The sequence below is a fragment of the Hemiscyllium ocellatum genome, chromosome 26, assembly GCF_020745735.1.
Source record: "Hemiscyllium ocellatum isolate sHemOce1 chromosome 26, sHemOce1.pat.X.cur, whole genome shotgun sequence".
Lineage (NCBI taxonomy): Eukaryota > Metazoa > Chordata > Chondrichthyes > Orectolobiformes > Hemiscylliidae > Hemiscyllium > Hemiscyllium ocellatum.
In genome coordinates this window covers 36,475,172-36,496,322 of record NC_083426.1, presented here as the reverse complement: position 1 = coordinate 36,496,322, position 21,151 = coordinate 36,475,172, and the positions used below count along the sequence as shown (strand labels likewise).

At 41.2% G+C, this 21,151-nt stretch overlaps 1 protein-coding gene across 1 annotated transcript in view; it reads right to left on the bottom strand.

Annotated features, from left to right (window-relative positions):
- LOC132828207 (synaptotagmin-B) overlaps positions 1-21,151 on the bottom strand; it is a 130,135-nt gene that overhangs the window by 61,412 nt on the left and 47,572 nt on the right. Inside the window, exon 6 of the mRNA XM_060845154.1 lies at positions 20,507-20,624. Coding sequence (XP_060701137.1) covers positions 20,507-20,624 — 118 coding nt within the window. The remainder of the gene's footprint in view (positions 1-20,506; positions 20,625-21,151) is intronic.

The following is a 21,151-nucleotide window of genomic DNA, read 5'->3' as shown; positions in this document are numbered from 1 at the left end:
AGTGGTTAGATGGGAGGCTAAATATTAGTGAGGTAAGTTGTGCCATCAATAAGGTGTTGAATAACAGTTAATCCTTATTAGTTGGTATCTTGAAACTGCCAAGCTATTTTCTCACCATAAACAAAACAAATTGCTGAAAAAAACTCTGATCTGGCAGCTTATGTGGAGATAGAGCAGAGATAAGGTTTTGGGTTCAGTGACCCTTAAGTCACGAGTCTTGGAGATGTACAGCATGGAAACACATCCTTTGGTCCAACTCGGCCATGCCGACCAGATATCCTAAACTAATTTAGTCCCATTTGCCAGCATTTGGCCTATATCCCTCTAAACCCTTCCTATTCATATAACCATCCAGATGCCTTTTTTAAGTGGTTTGTAATTGTACCAGCCTCTCCCACTTCCTATGGCAGCTCATTCCATTACGTACCACCCTCTGCATGAAAATGTTGCCCCGTGAGTCCCTTTTTAAATCTTTCCCCTCTTAGTTTAAACGTATGCCTCTAGTTTTGGACCCCCCTGCCATCGCTCCTTATCCTATCTATGCCTCTCATGGTTTTGTGCACTTCTATATGGCCAGCCCTCAGCCTCTGATGGTCTAGGGAAAGTGGAGTTTCTGAACTCTTTCAAGTTTTACAACACTCTTCCTATAGCAGGGAGACCAGAATTTCAAAAGTGGCCTAAACAATGTCCTGTACATGATACGCTAACTCCTCTACTCAATGCACTGACCAAAAAAGGCAAACCTACCAAACACCACTTTCACTTTGAAGCAACTATGCATCTGTGCTCCGAGGTTTCTTGTTGGCAGTATTCGCAGGACCTTACTATTAAGTGTGTAAGTTCTACCCTGATTTGTTTTCTAAAATGCAGCACCTCACATTTATCCAAATAATTCCAATTGCCACTCCTCACCCTAACAGCCATTCTGATCAAAATCCCATTGTACTCTCAGGTAACCTTCTTCGCTGTCCATTAACGCCTCCAATTTTGGCGTCATCTGCAAACTTACTAACCATACGACCTGTGTTCATATCTAAATCATTTATATAAATAATGAAAAGCAGTGGACCCAGTACTGATCCTTGTGGCCCACTGCTGGTCACAGACCTCCAGTCTGAAAAGCAATTCTCCACCACCACCCCCGTCTACTACCTACAACCCAGTTTTGTATCCAATTGGCTAGCTCTCTCTGTAATCTGTATGATCCAACTCTGCCAAGTAGTCTACAATTAAGTGTCAACCTTGTCAAAGGCCATGCTGAAGTCCATTTAAAACAAAGTCCACCGCTCTGCCTCCATTAATCTTCTTTGTTACTTCTTCAAAAACTCAATCAAGTTCGTGAGACATGATTACCTACATACAAAGCCATGTTGACTATCTCCAATCAGTCCTTGCCTTTCCTAATACATGTAAATCCTGTCCCTCACTTCTCTCCAACAACTTACCCACCAGGGATGTAAGGTTTGCTTGTCTACAGTTCCATGGCTTTTTCCTTACCACCTTTTCTTAAATAATGGCACCATATCAGTCAACCTGCAGTCCTCCTGACCTCACCCGTGACTATCGATGATACAAGTGTTACATCGAGGAGCCCAGTAATCACTTTCCCTGCTACAGAGCTGAAATTGATGGTAGCTAGTGAACTTATAGTGAATTTAAATTCAGTTAATAAAATACCTAGAATGTGAAGCCAGCACAAAGAAACTATTATAAAATCCATCTTCTTCAGTATTGCCCTTGTTATCTGGCCTGTACGTGACTCCTAATCCACGGTAAGGTGGTTGATTCCGCTGCATTCTAAAGTGACCTATAGAGATGTACAGCATGGAAACAGACCATTCGGTCCAACCCATCCATGCGGACCAGATATCTCAACCCAATCTAGTCCTACCTGCCACACCCGTCCCATAACCCTTCAAACTCTTCCTATTCAATATACCCACCCAAATTCCTTTTAAATGTTGCAGTTGTACTAGCCTCCACCACTTCCTCTGGCATCCGTACATGAACCACCCTCTGTGTGAAAAAATTGCCCCTTAGGTCCCTTTTACATCTTTCCCCTCTTGCCCTCAACCTCTGCTGTAGTTCTGGACTCTCCCACCCCAGGGAAAAGACTTTGTCTATTTATCCTATCCATGCCCTCATGATTTTGTAAACCTCTATAAGGTCACCCTTCAAGCTTTGACGCTCCAGGGAAAACAGTTCCAACCTGTTGAGCCTCTCCCTATAGCTCAAATCCTCCAACCCTTTCACAACATGTTTCTGATAGGAAGGAGACCAGAATTGTACACAAAATTCCAACAATGGCCAAACCAATGTCCTTTGCTGCCGCAACACGACTTCCCAACTCCTGCACTCAATACTCTGACCAATAAAGGAAAGCATACCAAATGCCTTCTTTATGATCTTATCTACCTGTGACTCCACTTTCAAGGAGCTATGAACCTGCATTCCCCAAGGTTTTTGTTCAGCGACACTCCCAAGGACCTTCCCATTATGTGTATAAATCCTGCTAAGATTTGCTTTCCCAAAATGCAGCATCACACATTTGTCTGAATTAAACTCCATCTGCCACATCTCAGCCCATTGGCCCATCTGATCAAGGTCCTGTTGTAATCTGAGGTAAACCTCTTCACTGTCCACTACACCACCATCAGCAAAATTACTAACTGTACCTCTTATGTTCACATCCAAATCATTTATATAAATGTCAAAAATAAATGGACCCATCATCGATCCTTGTGGCGCTCCACTAGTCACAGGCCTCCAGTCTGAAAAACAACCCTCCACCACCACCCTCTGTCTTCTACCTTTTTGAGCCAGTTCTGTATCCAAATGGCTAGTTCTTCCTGTATTCATTGAGACCAATCTTGCTGACCAGTTTCCCATGGGGAATCTTGTGGAACACTTTACTGAAGTCCATGTAGATCACATCTACCACTCTGCCCTCATCAATCCTCTTTGTTACTTCTTCAAAAAACACAATCAAGTTTGTGAGACATGATTTCCCATGCACAAAGCCATGTTGACTATCCCTAATCAGTCCTTGTCTTTCCAAATACGTGTAAATCATGTCCCTCAGGATTCCCTCAAACAACTTGCCCATCACCGACGTCAGGCTCACTGGTCTATAGTTCCTTGGCTTGTTTATTGTTTTAAACAGTGGCACCACATTAGCCAACCTCCAGCCTTCTGGCACCTTCGCTGTAACTATTGATGATCCAAATATTTCAGTAAGAGGCCCAGCAATCACTTCCCTAGTCTCCCACAGAGTTCTAGGTACACCTGATCACCTGCATCCACCTTTATGCGCTTCAAGACATCCAGCACTTCCTTTTCTGTAATGTGGACATTTTTCAAGATGTCACCATCCATTTCCCTACATTATATATTTTCCATGTCCTTTTTCACAGTAAATACTGATACAAAGTACTCATTTAATATCTCCGCCATTTTCTGCAGCTCTACACAAAGGCCGCTTTGCTGATCTTTGAGGGGCCCTATTCTCTGTTGTTTCCCTTTTATCCTTAATGTATATGTAAAAACCCTTTGGATTCTCCTTAAATCTATTTGCCAAAGCTATCTCATGACCCCTTTTTGCCCTCCTGATTTCTCAGGTATACTCCTACTGCCTTTCCAATCTTCTAAGGATTCACTCGATCTATCCTATCTATACCTGACATATGCTTCCTTCTTTTTCTTAACCAAACCCTCAATTTCTTTAGTCATTAGCATTCCCTATACCAACCAGTCTTCCCTTTCACCCTAACAGGAATATGCTTTCTCTGGACTCTCATTATCTCATTTCTGAAGGCTTCCCATTTTCCAGCCATCCCTTTGCCTGCAAACATCTGTCCCCTATCAGCTTTTGAAAGTTCTTGCCTAATACAGTTTAAGGGCAATGAATGCTGGTCTTGCCAATAATACCTATATATTATTTTTTTAAACAACGTTAGTTGCACATTGTCTGCACATTTCAATGATTTATGCATACAGTCCACCTGTTAATTGCCTGCATTCATTAATAAGGGGCAATATTGTTACTGCTTGTTTAAAGTCAGTCTGCATCTCTTAAAGGGGGGGTTGGTTGTAAGTGCTAGTGATTATGTGTTCTTTTCAAAGAAGCTATAGTGGCTGATGTTGGAAGAAAATGTGGACCAGGATTTTGGATGCTGCATCTTTGTCATGAAGGAAGTGGAAGTTGGATATTTGTCTTGTTCGTCTTATGTTTGGGGGTGCGGGAGGGACGTGGAGGTTCTCAGTCCCTCTAGCCCCATGTTTAGAAAGCAAGAGTTAATGGAGGAGGTCAGTGCCTGGGATTTACCTTCAAAGAATTGCTGTAGTGCAGGAAGACATTTAATGATCTCATATGAATTATCAAAGTCAATGAGCAGATTTTCATATGCCTTGATCTTTCAACTACATTACTAACCTCATTCACTGCTCAATTCACAACATTTGCATTACCACCCATCAATAAGCTCTATCAGTAATGACACATAGCTAACATTCATATGTTTTATTGAGCTGTCATTTGCTGATGATGCCATCATCATGGATCAGATCTCAAACAACAATGAGACAAAGTACAGGAAATAGGGAGCTTAGTGGCACGCTGTAAAGACAATCTCGCCCTGAATGTCAGCAAAATGAAGGATCTTGTCCTCAATTTCAGGACATGGTGTGGAGGATTTATCACCCACAATCTGTCCAGCTCCATCCATGTTGATGCTATAATCAAGAAAGCACACCAATATTTCTACTTCCTCAGAAGGGTAAAAAAATTTGACACATTCACAATAACTCATGACAATACTCGTAGATGCACCATAGAAAGCATCCTATCTGGATGCAGCACAGCTTAGTATGGGCAACTGTTCTGCCCAAGACCGCAAGAAATTACAGAAAACAGCCCGGTCCACCATGAAAACCAGCCTTCCATCCATCGACTCCGTCTACACTTCCCACTGCCTCAGGAAACATCCAATGGAATCGATGAGCCCTCCACCCCTGTTAAACGCCCTTCCATCCTCCTCCATCAGGCAGAAGATACAAAAGTTTGAATTGAAGATTCAAAAACAGTTGCTTCCCTGCTGTTTCAGTCTTATGAATAGATTTCACATGTATGATGATTGAACTCTCTCTGCACCTTCTTTGTTGCTCTAACATAATATTCTACATTCTGTTCTAATACCCTGATGTACTTCATCTAAGGTGTGATTTATCTGGATTGCATGCCAAACAATACTTTTCTCTGTATCTCAGTACATGACAATAATAAATCAAAACATTGTAGCAAGCTTCACGCTCACGTCTTGCACACACCAACATCTCTTCAACTGTGATCACCACATCTTACAAACATGTTGCTCAACACTCACTGACATTTCCTCCTTTCATTTAGAAGGTGGCATGTATTTGGAGAGAGCAGGAATTAATAAGGAAGATGAGTTGGTGAGGTTCCTAAAGAAGGACTTATGCTCAAAACATTGATTCTTCTGCTCCTTGGATGCTGTCTGACCTGCTGTACTTTTCCAATGTTATACTTTTTGACTCGATTTCCAGCATCTGCAGTCCTCACTTGCTCTGAGTTCATGAAGGGGTTGTAGTGTAATATGCAGACATATTTGAATTTATCAGCAACATTCATTAATATTTTAATCACTGAAACAATGTTCCTTAACTGTAGTTATTGTCAATTTTATATTTAGAATTCATGAGGCTATTCTGCAAAGATTATTTAAATTTCATAATTGCAAATCCATACTCTACTACATGTATCTTGACAATTTGCTTTTTTCTTAATTATAAAATGTAATTGTGATCTTAATAATATGGCTTCCAGTCCCCAAGAATCACTTTATTAAACTAATAAACTGCAATCATTTAATGTACTTTCCACCTATTCATCTTGCGCATTTATTACTTAATCAATCTTTCCGACTGGGAGAGAAAAAGTATTCTTATAAATAACCTTCCACCAGGTTCACTATCAGAGAGGTACATCATTTGTCAGTTATATTGTGGTTCGTTATTATATACATGCACCGTAGTTAATAGCATCTTGAAAAAATACTTTCAGTTTTACAAATCTGTTTTCTTTTGAAGCTTCAAACCAATGACTAATGTATTTATAAATTCATTTGACTATTTATCAATATGTAAATCAAAATGGGAAAACTTTAAAAAGCAACAGAGAACCACAAAGCAAGCAATAAAGAAAGAATTGATAGATTATGAATGCAAACCTGTACAGAATGTAAAAAACAGGAAGGAAACATCTTTATAAACATATAAAATGGAAAAGAGTTGCTAAAGTGGACATAGGTTCCTTGTAGAATGAGAAAAGGGACTTAATATTAGGTAATACTGAAATGGCGGAGGCCATGAATAACTATTTTGTGTCAGTCTTCACAGTGGATGATGTGTCTAACATGCCAGAGAATGATGTTAAGGATATGATGGGAGGTGAGGACCTCAATTCAATTGTTATCATTAAGAGGGTAGTGTTGAGCAAACTTAAGGGTCGAAAAGTAGATAAGTCCCCTGGTCCTGATAAAATGCCTGCTAGGGTGCTGAAAGAAATGGTGGAAGTTATAGTAGATGCATTACTGGACTCCAGGCAGGTCCTGGTGGACTAGAAGACCATGAATGTCACACCTTAAAGGTAAAAGGCAGGCAAATATAGGCCAGTTAGCTTAATATCTACAGTCTGGAAAATGCTGGAGGCTAACATTAAAGAAGAAATAGTGAGACATCTGGATGGAAAGAGTTCCATCAGGCAGATGCAACATGGATTCAGGAAAGGAAAGTCATCTTTGACAAACTTACTAGAGTTCTTTGAGGATGTAACAAGGGCGGTGGATAGAGGAGAGCAGGTGTATGTTGTATACTTAGATTTCCAGAAGGCATTCGATAAGGTGCTGCATAAAAGACACTTCCATAATATAAGAATGCATGGAATGTAATAGCATGGATAGAGGACTGGTTAACCAATAGAAATCAGAGAGTTTGGACACTTGGGTGTTTCTCTGGTTGGAGATCAGTGGTGAACAGGGTGCTGTAGGGGTCGGTGTTGCGCCTACAACTGTTCATCGTATAAACGATTTGGAAGAGGACACTGAGTGTAATGTATTCAAGTTTGCTGATGACACTAAATTGAGTGGCAAGGCAAACTGTGCTGAGGATGTGGATGGTCTGCAGAGCGATTGAGATAGGTTAAGTGAGTTTGCAAGGTCTGGCAGGTGAAGTATAATGTTGGTAAATGTGAGGTTATTCCAATTTGGAAGTAAAAATAGTAGGTCAGAGTATTATTTAAATGGAGAAAAATTGTAGCATGCTGTTGTGCAGAGATACTTAGAAATACCCGTACATGAATTACTAAAAGCTGATTTGTAGGTACAACAGGTAATCAGGAAGTCAAACAGTATATTGGCTTTCGTTGTGAGAGGGATTGAATTTAAGAGCAGGGAGGTTCTGCTGTGATTGTATAAGGTTTGGTGAGGGCGCACCTGGACTATTGTATGCAGACCTGGTCTCCTTACTTGAGGAAGGATATACTGGCTTTGGAGGCGGTGCAGAGGTGGTTCACCAGATTGAATCCGGTGATAAGGGGGTTACCCTTTGAGGAAAGGTTGAGCCACCCAGCACTGTACTTGCTTGAATTTAGAAGAATAAGAGAGATTCTTATAGAAACATATAAAATTATGAAAGAGATCAATACGATAGAGGCAGGCAAGTTGTTTCCACTGGTGGGTGAGACTAGGACTAGGGGACATGGCCTCAATATTAGGGGGAGAAGATTCAGGACAGAGAACAAAGAACAAAGAACATAACAGCACAGGAACAGGACCGTCAGTCCTCCAAGCCTGCACCAACCCAGATCCTCTATCTCAGCCTGTTGCCTATTTTCTAAGGATCTGTATCCATCTGCTCCCTGCCCATTTACATATCTGTCTAGATTCATCTTAACCGATGCTATCATGCTCACCTCTACCACCTCCGCTGGCAACACATTTCAGGCACCCACCACCCTCTGCATAAAGAACTTTCCACACATATTTCCCTCAAACGGTTCCCCTTTCACCTTGAGCTCATGACCCCTAATAATTGAGTCCCTCACTCTTGGGAAAAAAGCTTCTGTCTATCCACCCAGTCTACACCTCTCATGAATTTGTAGACCTCAATCAGGTCCCCCCTCAACCACCGTCTTTCTAATGAAAATAATCCTAATCTACTCAACCTCTCTTTACAGCTAGCAGCCTCCACACCAGACATCATCCAGGTGAACCTCCTCTGCACCGTCTCCAAAGCATCCACATCCTTTTGGTAATGTGGCAACCAGAACTGTATGCAGTATTCCAAATACGGCCGAACCAAAGTCCACAGCTGCTTGCTACTTACAAACCTTGAAAACTTTTCCGAGGCTACCTTCTTCATATGGTGTCCTTTTCCTTTCTACCCCAAGTGGGCATTGCTGAACAGCCATATAGTCCGGCCAATTTCAAAAGCTGCCCATCACCCTTAACTAATGAAGGTCCCAATAGCCAGTTCATTCTCGCAAACCTTCCGAGTCCTGCTGCTTCCACTTGTGGGTCTGACTTACAAATGGTGCAATGGGAAAAACATTCCAATCCATCGATTTTGCATTGCAGAATCACATTGATTTCAAATAGACATTTGATGAACATAAATGTAATCAATCTGTTTTGTCTTGATTTTCATTCTCTTAATTTCTGACTGATCTACCACTCTGCACTATAAACTGAAGTGGATATAAATAATTATAATTGAGATTCAACAGAATGGAAAAAGTAAGTTTGCTCCATCCAACTTCTGATGCACTTGGTGTATTGCCAAACATCAACTATGTCCCTGCAATGACCTTTTGAAGTCACTGATTAGCATATTAGAAGTATACATGCTTAAAACAAAACCTCCCTATAGGATATCAAGATTGTCATAAAAGGTCAGACTCAGCACAGTGCGTGGAATATTAATGAGAATTCAATCTGGTCTCCGTTATGAAGACCTAGTCCTCTGTTCAGGTTGAAAGTGACCCATTTGTACAGATAGATTAGATTCTGTACAGTGTGGAAACAGGCCCTTCGGCCCAACAAGTCCACACTGCCCCTCCCGAAGAGAAACCCACCCAGACTCATTCGCCTATCCTATATTTATTCCTGACTACCACACCTAACACTGTGGGCAATCTAGCATGGCCAATTCACCTGACCTGCTCATCTTTGGATTGTGGGAGGAAAGTGGAGAACCCGGTGGAAACCCATGCAGACACGGGGAGAATGTGCAAATTCCACACAGACAGGTGGGAATCGAACCCAGGTCCCTGGTGCTGTGAGGCAGCAGTGTAACCACTGAGCCACCGAACTCTATTCGTTTTCAGTGAAGCACATTCTATTTTGTTATAAGCATGCTGTAGCAAATACAGTTGGTCAACACTTATGGTTATTGAATAAATTCATCTATATTTTACCATAATAACCTATTGTCACTTTACTACAAAAAACAGAAAATAGAACAAAAGCATGTTGTTAGCCATTATTAGGTTGGACTTCTTACCAGGAAACGTGCAGGTTAAAAGTTATGGGATCTTTGACATTTCTATCTATCTCCTACAACGTTAGCAAGATTATTTGCTACTGTAAATGAAAAATGACACCACTGTGGTCATTTTTAACATCTACCTCCTGTAACTAAGCAGAGATCCATTCTGTTTTCAGCTGATAAGACTTTTTACATTATTAGTGTCTCTCTAAGAGGTGTGATACAGCAGTTTAAAATTGGCAGTGTGAGTTGTCCAGATAAATATCTCAATGAGGTTCTGTGAAGGATCAAACAATACACAAAAAGTCAGAAGTAGCTCTGGGGAAAAAAAATTTTCTGCAATTCTTACTAATTGCTTGAAGGCAGATCCCTCAACCAAAACATAGCTGGTTGAAGCAGATCTCATTTTACATTGGGAAATTATACTGTGGAAGAAATGATCCATCTAGGCAATTGATTGACAATAGCCTTGCATGGGGAAGAGGGACAGGACTAAATACATCTTTACTTAAAGTGAATTTACAAAATGAGACAATTGGACCAGGAATGTGTTGAAGTTGTTCTGTTTAAACTCAGGGCTGAATCTTTCCAGCCCCTGAATGGTGTGGACAATGGCAAGTCTCCATTTTGGCAACATTCCCACATATCTCCATGGACAATGGCTGCTTTTATCTGTTGTCCATGGATATTGACATTAGGTATACTACCCCCACTGCATCATCATGGCACATCTCCCAATCATATTTATTCTTGTTCACTACTTCAATACTGCACTTTGAACCCCGACAGCACCTTGCATTGTAATGTGGCTGCCTGGCCTTTGTGCACACAGGGACTGGCATTGGAGCAGTGCATATCTCTGGGCTGTTCATTTGTTTTCTTAATGCTCACTTTGTGCCTAATTGGATGCTTACAGCATCTCAGGCTTGCCTAATTGTTCATTGCCACATTATTCAGAACATACAGGCTCACAGTACCCCGATCTTGCCCTGCCTTTTAGCACAAGCTCGTATGAAATCAGACGGACCAGCTGGCATCGACCTAGGCACCGGGAAAGACAACAGCAGAAACAATCTTTTTGACCCTGCAAAGTCCTCCTTACTAACATCTGGGTTCGAGTGCCAAAAATTTGGAGAGTTGTCTCATGGACTAGTCATGCAACACACTGACGCGGTCATACTCACAGAATCGTACTTTACAGACAATATCCCACACACCAGCATCACTGTCCCTAGATACCTTCTGTTCCACCAGGAGGACAGACCCAGCAGAAGTGGTGAAACAGTGGTATACAGTGAGGAAGGAGTCCTCCACATTGACTCTGGACCCAATGACATCTCATGGCTTCAGTTTAAACGCAGGCAAAGATTTCCTTCTGCTGGTTACCATCATCCCATCATTGATGAATCAATGCTCTTCCATGTTGAACAACAGTTGGAGGAAGCACTGAGGTAGAGCAGGCAACAAATATACTCTGAATGGAGAATTTCAATATCCATAATCGATAGTGGCTTGGCAGCAGTGCCACAGATCAAGCTGATCGGGTCCTTACAGACAAAGTTGCTAGACTGGGCATGCGGCAGATGGTGAGGGAACCAACCGAAGGGAAAAACATACTTCACCTCATCCTTACAATCTGCCTGCTGCAAATGGATCTGTTAATGACAGTCTTAATAAGAGTCACAACCACACAGTCCTTGTGGAGACAAAGTCTCGCCTTCACATACAGAATACCTTCCATTGTGTTGTATGGCACTGTATTACTGCATTGAATGGGACAGACTTTGAACAAATCTAGCGCCACCACACCAATACCCTCCCTGCTCCCAGACCCTCCCACATTCCTGCTCCATTTGAAAGGCCAGATATCTCATGAGGATAGCTGCTGGAAGTCAAGTTTTCAAAGGAGGAAGGTCAGAACATTAAGCAGAAGGGACATTACCTATACTACGATTGAACAGTTGTATCATTCAGTACAACAAAACAATGACATCAATGTGAGTTGGGTGAAGCCATCATTGTAAATTTCTTATTGGTCAAAAGTGAAGCAGCCTATGTTTAGTCCCAGAATCAAATGCTATATTTTTGTTTGTTATTCTTCTGCTTTTCCTGTTCTATCAAAGTGAACCTTTAGAACTGTTTGAAAGCTTTACAAAATGTGTATGGTTTTGGTTTCCTCACTTGAGAAAGGATGTACTGGCACTGAAGGGGTACAGGCCATGTTCACTAGGTTGATACTAGAGTTGAGAGTTGGCGTATAAGGAGAGATTGAGTAGACTGGTGCTATACTCAATGGAATTTAGAAGAGTAAAGGGGACCTTTTATAGAAACATAAAATTATGAAGGGAATAGATAAGACAAAAGCAGGGAGATTGTTTCCACTGGCAGCTAATACTAGAACTAAAGGGCATAGCCTCAAAATAAGGGGAGCAGATTTAGGACAGAGATGAGGAGGAGCTTCTTCTCCCAAAGGGTTGTGAATCTGTGGAATTCTCTGCCCAGTGAAGCAGTTGAGGCTACCTCATTGAATGTTTTTAAGGCAAATGTAGATTTTTTTAACAGTAAAGGAGTTAAGGGTTATGGTGAGTGGGCAGGTTGCTGAGCTGGGTTCATGAAAAGTTCAGCCATAAACTTAGGGAATGGTGGAGCAGACTCAAGGGGCCAGATGCCATACTCCTGCTCCTATTATGTTCTTATGTGCTGCTCACACATTCAATCATGATAATATCTTATGTTCTGCTGGGTGTTAGGTAAAGAGTAGCACTCCTTCAGATAGGTATAATGCTTAGGCTTCAGTGTGTCTGAAGTTTGATTCTTGTAGCTGCCCGTGTTAGAACAGTCGATCAGACCTGGCGATGATGGAAAGTGGCAATACACTAATGAACCTAATCTTCCGTTTCCAATGATGTGTCACCTGTGCCTCATATGTGCTCTCGGAAGCTTTTCATTTCCCTCCCACTACGTGTACTGTGAGGGGCTATTTCTATTAGTAGTGTTTGATCTCGTACATGGCTAGGCTTTAAATATGGTGCCACAGACAGGAATCCCACAAGGACCTGAGATGGCAAACCCTTCTGCTACTGGTAAGTGTGCAATAGTGTGAGTATGGCACTGGAAAGGCATGTGCCCATGATAAGGTGAACACCGGGGAATTGTATGAGAGAACTCAATGGAACTCTGAGAGAAAATCTCCAGGAAACTCCTCAGAATTAATACCACCAACTTTGGTAACATTCAGCCAGATTCTTCTTCTTATGTTTAGAATGTAAATTCCGATGTTCTGATGTAATGTGAAAACTACTGGTAGTAATATGAGTTTTCAATCATAGTAGTAGTTCATGAGAAAAAGGTAGCTTCCCTACTTCGCCAATATGGGGTAATGGCAATTGAATACCTTTGCTCCCCTCAGCAGTTCTCAGTTTCCTTGTGTTTGGTTCCTTTGCCAACCAGGGGAAGCTATAAACAGGGTTTGTGCCACTAGAACTGGAGAGAAATCTGGCATTGCTGCAGCAGCACGAGAGATGGGAACACCCTCTGAGGGCCAAATATCTCTAAAGAAGAAAAGGGATTTTGGCCATGTAGGCTTCCAAAGAGATCAAGGCCTAGAAGGGAAGAAGCTGAAAAATGTGTTGCTGGAAAAGCGCAGCTGGCCAGGCAGCATCCAAGGAGCAGGAAAATCGACGTTTCAGGCAAAAGCTCTTCTTCAGGAAAGGGAAGAAGAAAGCAGACAGAGGAGCTTTATTCTAGCTATGTTGCAATACCCAAAGATTTACTGTCACCTTTTACTGGGGAGTCTTGGAGATTAATTATAATAGGATCAGCAAGGAGCAGGCTAGGCTCCATACCCTCATATTTTGACGTAGAGAAGAGAATCTTGATACCTGTTTTTTGAGCTTGGGACAATGAGGCAGCATTACAACTTACTGCTTCATTTCCCCACAATTTCAAATAAACAGAGAAAGAACTCAATCTGAACTGACCTTTGTGCTGTGAAAGAGAGGAAAACACTATCAAACCACAAGACACAATTTTGTTGAAGATTTCATTATGATAAGTTAACTGATTCTCTGACGTTGCTTGCACTGAATACTCTGTCCCCTTTGAATTGGACTTTTGTAATCTATCCAACACCATTTGCTATTTGTGTGCAGAAATTATTTTCCAACTAATCATCATGCTTGTAAAATCAACTTCCCAATGCCCAACCGGGAAAGTTTAATTCCCAGGTTCACTGCGGCACAACATTTGGAAAACAACGTCATTGTTTTCTTGCCAAAAGGTACAATCTGTTTCAGAATGCTTAACAGAACTTGGCCTGCAGCCTTACTCAAGGATTTCAAAGCTACTGATGCTACTTAATTTAAGGATAGAGGCAGCAGAATAGAACAGAATTTTTAAAAAAATTCTCTTTTAACTCAACAAGGATGATTTTCTGAGTTTTTGCCGTTGTTGGGGGACTTTGCTCAAAGTCTTTGTAGTATGCCACACATGCCAACGATTCTCAATATGCAAGGCTTATCTTTCTGTCTCCAGGGAAAATATAGAACAGCTCTATTGGGATTTTCATCTTCTTTCAATGATTTGTATTCATATACTACCTTTTTTTGTAGCAAAATGTTTCAATATGCTTCATAGAATTATTGATAAACTCAGGAGACATTAGGACAGGTGAACGAAACCCGAACCAAAGAGGTGGGCTCAAGGAAGATTTTAACAGAGGAAAAAAAATGTACAGTTGACTTTTCTCAATAGGAGACCACATAGTTTGCTACAATAATTGGCATATGCTGTGGGTGTGACACTGACAGTGCATAGTGCCACACAGAGACAAATGCTGTTTAGTCCTCCTGCATTATTAAGCTCCCTCTGCACTAAAAGGCAACATAAGCCTCAGCGACAGGTAGTTGCCAAGTTAGCACAAAGTGAGTGAATGGTACTAAACCAATGCTTGGATGAAGAATGGAGGAGGATTCAGGGATCTTGTGGTGAAGACAAGGTTGACTAAAGACTTGTAGAAACAAGCGATGGACCTCTCTGACTTCCATTTAGGAATTGGTGCCATCTGGTTTCTTGGGAAGGAGAAAGCAATTTGAAGCCAGTTGAGTTAATAATGAGATACAAATGCATGGAAGTAAGGTAACCATCACTGAGGAATGGGATTCTAAACTCATCATTTGAACCACAAAGGAAACATTTCTTGACGTAGGAATTCTGATTACTTTTCATTTTCAGTTTCTCACCAATTGCCAACAGACAGTTCTACCCTATATGTTCATGTGTTTATGCATTTAACTATCCAGAGTATCACTCCTACATTACAGTCCAGGTATTGGACCAACAATGTATGAGCTTGCAGCACATGGTGTGATCTAAGAAATACAGTCAGTGACGTTCCACCGTTTTGGTCCAAATGTGTGAATAGAAAAAGTACAGCACAGAATGGGCCCTTTGACCCATGATGTTGTCAATACTTCAAATCTCTGGAAACCATGAATAGTGACAGCAATCAATGGAGCAATTGCAGCTTCTATATTTTAAAACCATATATTTTTTGAGACTTCTATTAAAGTACAGAGCTGAGTGAACCTACTAAAATGAATGGTTTACTAAACCATGAGGCAATGGGAATATGGTGAGAGTGGGAATTCAATGCAGCGGGACAAGGGGAAAGGGACTGCCAAATAACTAGATTAGATTACTTACAGTGTGGAAACAGGCCCTTCGGCCTAACAAGTACACACCGACCCGCCGAAACGCAACCCACCCATACATTTACCTCTTCACCTAACACTACGGGCAATTTAGCATAGCCAATTCACCTGGCCTGCACATCTTTGGACTGTGGGAGGAAACCGGTGCTCCCGGAGGAAACCCACACAGACACGGGGACAATGTGCAAACCCCACACAGTCAGTCGCCTGAGGTGGCAGTTGAACCCGGGTCTCTGGTGCTGTGAGGCAGCAGTGCTAACCACTGTGCCATTGTGCCGCCCACTAAATATATTTAAAGGCCTGAGACTCAAATGAACCAAGTACAGAATGCCAACCTCTGCTGGAGGAATAATTCAGGAAGGAGTGTTTCAGATTTTGTGGACTGGGGATAAATTTGAGACTGATGGAACACACAACGTGGATGGGCTGTATCTCAATAAGGCTGAAACCGAAGTGTTTGCAGAGTGAATCAAAATGGTATAACTTACAGACTATGTGCCAAGAGCTGGTAAGTGTGACTAGTCTGGACAGCTTTTTCTTAGCCAGCATGGCTGTGATTTGTTGAATGGGCCCCTAGGTACCATACATTTTCTATATTTCCAATGCGTGATTGTCAACAAATATTATGGTACACCAAGAAATGCAGAATTGCATATTTGTTTCCTTATTAATTATTCTTCTTAAAGAATCAAAAACAACTTTAATATTTTTTGTTGAGTGTTGTTTTTGATCAAGCTTTATCAACCACAGCAACTCTCACTTGTATTTGTAAAGCACGCTTGTTTGGAAGAAAGCACCCCAATATGCTTCACAAAGAAATTATGAAGCAATGTTTGACACCAAGTCACAGGACGTAACAAAGTAGGAGATGAAAAGCTTGGTTGAAGAGACAGGTTTTAGAGAAAGTCATGTCGGAGAGGAAATTACAGAGCTTTGGGCCTTATTAACCCAAGGAGTAGCTGAAGGTTATGGAGTTAGGGAGTGACTGGCTTGAGGACAAATTTAAAAATGAGGCGAGAATTCTGAAGTCGAGTGTTGCTTAACTAGATAATGAGTGGGTGACATAATTTTATCAAACCTCATATTTATCAGCTTGGATTGAAAGTATTATTTAGAACAAAGTTGATATTACTTTTGTGTCAAAGGCCCTACCCATTATTTTCTCTAAAGATTTTGTATCTAAAACAGAATGTTTACAAAGATCTTCTTAATATCAACTGTTGGCTATTAATATTTTCCTGACAGTAACCGGTATTTCATTTTGATCAAATGATTGTCTAGAAAGTGAGGGATAAGAATTCAAGGGCTCCTGAGGGATCTACTCAAGGATTATATAGACTGCAGTTGATTTTTCTTTCATGGAGAGCTAGTGATACATTGCTGAATGCATGTGTGCTTAATGCAAATTCTAATGCCCCTTTTAGGCCTTGGTACTTCCAAAAGAGCAGTTGGACTGAGTCTTAGATTATTTTAGGTGAAGGCAAGGTTTTTAGGGGCTTTGTCACTGAGGTACAGGGAGTACTCTCATCCTGTATTACCTATTTGCCTCATTAATTGTCTGTCACGTCCCTCTGGAGACTCTCACACCCTTTTTTCGCTCTATCTCACCATGCTCCATTCTCACAACAACTAGACACTCAGCAGATATCACAGAATTCATCGGCATCCCTTGTATCTATGCCATCTTTAAAAGCCTGTTGTATTGCTGGATAATCACAGCCAGCATAGACCTGCCCTGCATGATTCCTGAAGCTTGTCCTGAACTTGGCAGACTGAGGAATTCAGCATCCCATTGTGTGGCGACATATACCAGGAGGTCCAGCTGGATAGAGTGGTGCAGGTGCAGGACTTCTCTTACACCATGCACCAGCATTAGAAACCACAGTAGCATCCTATGACAATTGTATGCTCTGAGGTTGTTATCTGAGTTAAAGCTGTCTTAGCAATCTGGAGAGATACCCAGCTCTGTAGGAAGAAGACCAATGTCCTTCTCCACTCCATTAGAGTAAGATCCACCATCTCTACTCCAATACCTCTCTCTCACTCTATCTCTGCTACTGTACCCACTCGCCTCATTACTCTCTCAATTACTGACATCATCTTCCTACTCACTCTCACCCAAGTCAACCTCCAACACCACTAACACTGCATGCCTTCTCTGCTGCCTACTCACTTGCTTGGGACACCTCCTCAACTACACCAATATTAATAGCTAATCCTTCACTTTCTTCTCTTGTAATACCTGCCTTTCTCTACCTCCAAAAGGAAAACAGCCCACAATAGGGCAGAAAGACTCAAGACAGGTGATTTGCATCTCTTTTGAGGAGAGGATCCTGATTCTTACCACTTTACACCAGGCCTAGAACTGGTATCGAGGCTGCTCCAGTGTCTCAATCTAGTCTACTGGATTCATTGCTCATAATGTGGTCTCCCCTCCACTGGGGAGACATAAAGTACACTTGGTGTCCACTTTGCAGAACACCTATGTTTTGTCCATAAAAATAACCCGAGCTTCCACTTTAACACACTACTGTGTTCCTACACCAACATTTCTTAGTGAGCTATGAAAAGATTTGTAGCTCAGGTTAAGGTTTTGGATGTAGGTTTGCTTGCTGAGCTGGAAGGTTCATTTCCAGACGTTTGGTTACCTTACTAGGTAACATCTTCAGTGGGCCTCAGGTGAAGCAATGCTGAAAATTCCTGCTTTCTATTTATGTGTTTGGGTTTCTTTGAGTTGGGTTGGTGATGTCATTTCCTGTGGTGATGTTGTTTCCTGGAAACATCACCACAGGAAAAGACATCACCAACCCAAAGAAACCCAATCATATAAATAGAAAGCAGTAATTTTCAGCATTGCTTCGCCTGAGGCCCACTGAAGATTTACCTAGTAGGGTAACAAAATGTCTGGAAATGAACCTTCCAGCTCAGCGAGCAAACCTACATCCAAAACCTATATTTCTCTTGCAGGCCTGCTGCAGTATTCCAGTGAGCCTCAGGGCAACATCTCACTGTCCACTTGGGCACCCTACACCTCAACATGGTGTTCAATATCTTTAGAACCTGATTTAATCATTCCACGTTTTTACTAACTCTTCACCTATTCCTATTAAGACATGGTTCAGCTTTATTCACCGTGCCAGGATCTCGTAGCCAAAGAATGTCCCATTTGATTGAGGCTGTTGACAACTATGACAAGGTTCCTGACTCAATATCTTTGCTAAACTTCACAGAATCTTATCCGTGCAGAAGGAGGCCATTCATCCCATCTGTACCAGCTCTTCAAAAGAGCGTCATTACCAAGTAGCAATTTTCCAAACTTTTCCCATACCCTTCAACAATAATTCTGTCCAAATAATTATTCAGTAGCACCTCAAATGCCTCAAATGAACCTGCCTCCATAACATTCCCAGGTAGTGCATTCCTAAGCCTCCACAATACTCTTTTTCACATGAATTTAAATATATGCCCTCTCTTTTTTGTTCCTTCCTATCTATTCTATCCAGTCCGCTCCTGATTTTGAAAACCTCTATCAAATCTCCTCTCAGCTGACTGCTCTCCAAGGAGAACAGTCCCAGCTCTTTCAATCTAACCTCATAACAAAAGTTTCTCATTCCTGGAAGCATTCTTTTAAATTGCACCTGCTCTCTTTCCAATGTATTCACATTTTTTAAATATAATTTGCTACAACTGTACACCATTCTCCAGCTCAAGTCAACAAGTGTCTTACATAAGTTCAACACTGCCTCCTTTCACTTGTACTTAATGACTCTATTAATAAAGTCAAGGACACTGTATGCTTTATTAACTGCTCTCTCTACAAGTTCTGGTGCCTGCAATGATCTGTGCACACTTACTACCAGGCCAAACTTGATGCCATACAAGAAAGGGTATAGCTACCCTTTGGGTCCCTCCTATCTTGATTGTATTCCTGAAGCCAAATAGGAACTTAGGGTAAGAATAGGCTATTTTGACCTTGGATCTTTCAGTAGGTTATGGCTGATTCTCAACCTCAACACTATGTTTCGACTTTGTCTTCATACTTGTTGAGGCGTTGAATATCTAAATAACTATTAAACTCTTTCTTGAATACACTAAGTGACCTGAAATTCTTTTTGGTAGTAAATTCTACAGGTTGACCGCCCCTCTGAGTGAAGAAGTTTTTCCTCATCTCAGTTCCAAATTGCCTACCCTGTGATCCTGAGTTCTAGACTCCCAAATTAGAGGAGGTATCTAGTCTGCCCAGTTAGAATTTTATATGTTCATCCTGTCTTCATTTTATTATTCTAAACTCTAGTGAATACAAGTCCAGTTGAACCAATCTATTATTGTATGACAATCCTGCCATCTCCAGTATCAGCTTAGTGAACCTTCATTGCTTTCTTTCTATGGTAAGTATATCGTCATAACGAGGACAGTCATAACTGCACACCATACTCCAGTTGTGGTCTTATTTACCCAGGCCCTGTATAATTTTGGTAAGCCATCCCTACTTTTGGACTCCAATCCTCTTGCATTGGAGGTCAAAATACCATTTGTCCTTCTAGTTGCTGCACCTCCTTTCATTAAACAGCAAGGCAAGACAGTAATAATACAAGTCTGGTATCTCTGGTGAGTGAGTCAATGATAGCAAATAAAGACCCTCGTATACAGCTTGTCCCTGAGCATATTTGTGTCTCCTTGCTGCAACATTACAATGATAGTTGCCAGTACAACCAGAGACAAAGCATTGAAGTGTAGAAGTGACCTGTATATGAATCAGGAGATGTGTCATGGAGGTTATAAGAGGCTGGTATTTGTTGAATACCAATATCTGTGGACATGGTGTGTGCTTGGTTAGTGTCCATGGAACATGCCCTCCGATGTTTGTGCCTGGTTTCCAACAAGGAAATCTTTTGGAGCAAATGGCAAGTTGAATCAGTTAGGTACTTGCTCTGGTTTCATTGTCAAGTTTTCTTGACATCTAGCTTGTAAAATGGATTACTAAATATTAGAGAGGCAAGTTGTGGCATTAACAAGGTATTTCACAAACAATAATGACCATCAGTTGGCACATCACTATTACAGAGTGACAATCTTTCTTTTCACTATTTGTGAAAGGTATAAAAGATGGAGTGAGATGATGTTGATGTCGAAATAGACCTCACAACACATGTCACCTGATTCTGTTACACATTTTGCCATAGCCCATATCTCCAAGACCCCTATAAGATTTAACCCATTGTCCTGTATACCTGAGAGTCCTCCCACGTCCATTTTCTTCAGGTTCTTTGCTTCCAGGATGCAGACAGTGAGTTTCCCTGCCGTTGGAACATAGCGCAAAGAGGTGCAAATGTCTCCCAGTTTCTCCGGCTGCAGGGAAAACCAGCAATATTTGAATCACGTAACTATCACAATCTTTGCAGGTTATAATGCAAGAACTTATCTTACCAGTGAAACAGGGCAGCCAACAGGGCAGACATCAACAGATTTTGATGTAATTCCACATCAAAATCCAAACATTATTTAATGTTTTACCTGTTGCTAAACTGACAATTTTGAAAGCTAATCTTTGTACTTATACTGTTTGGATGCAAGATTTTCAGCATTAAATCCTGAACTTACTTTATAGCGCATGACTATGTTCCAAGATTTTGCAGTTGTGCAACAGTATCTATCACTTAAAACTTTGTTGAATGAGATGTCACTAAGTTTTTAAACAATGATGAACATTTCAATTGTTTTTTTACAGTGAATCTGCATAAATCTGTGTAAAACATTGAAACCCATGTCAAATTACTGGTGGTGCTAATTGCACCTGTCCTGTGGGCAGCAGGCAACACTGATAATTTCCAAATGTCCATATTTAACTGTCCATTCACTGATATCAGAAGCTGCTG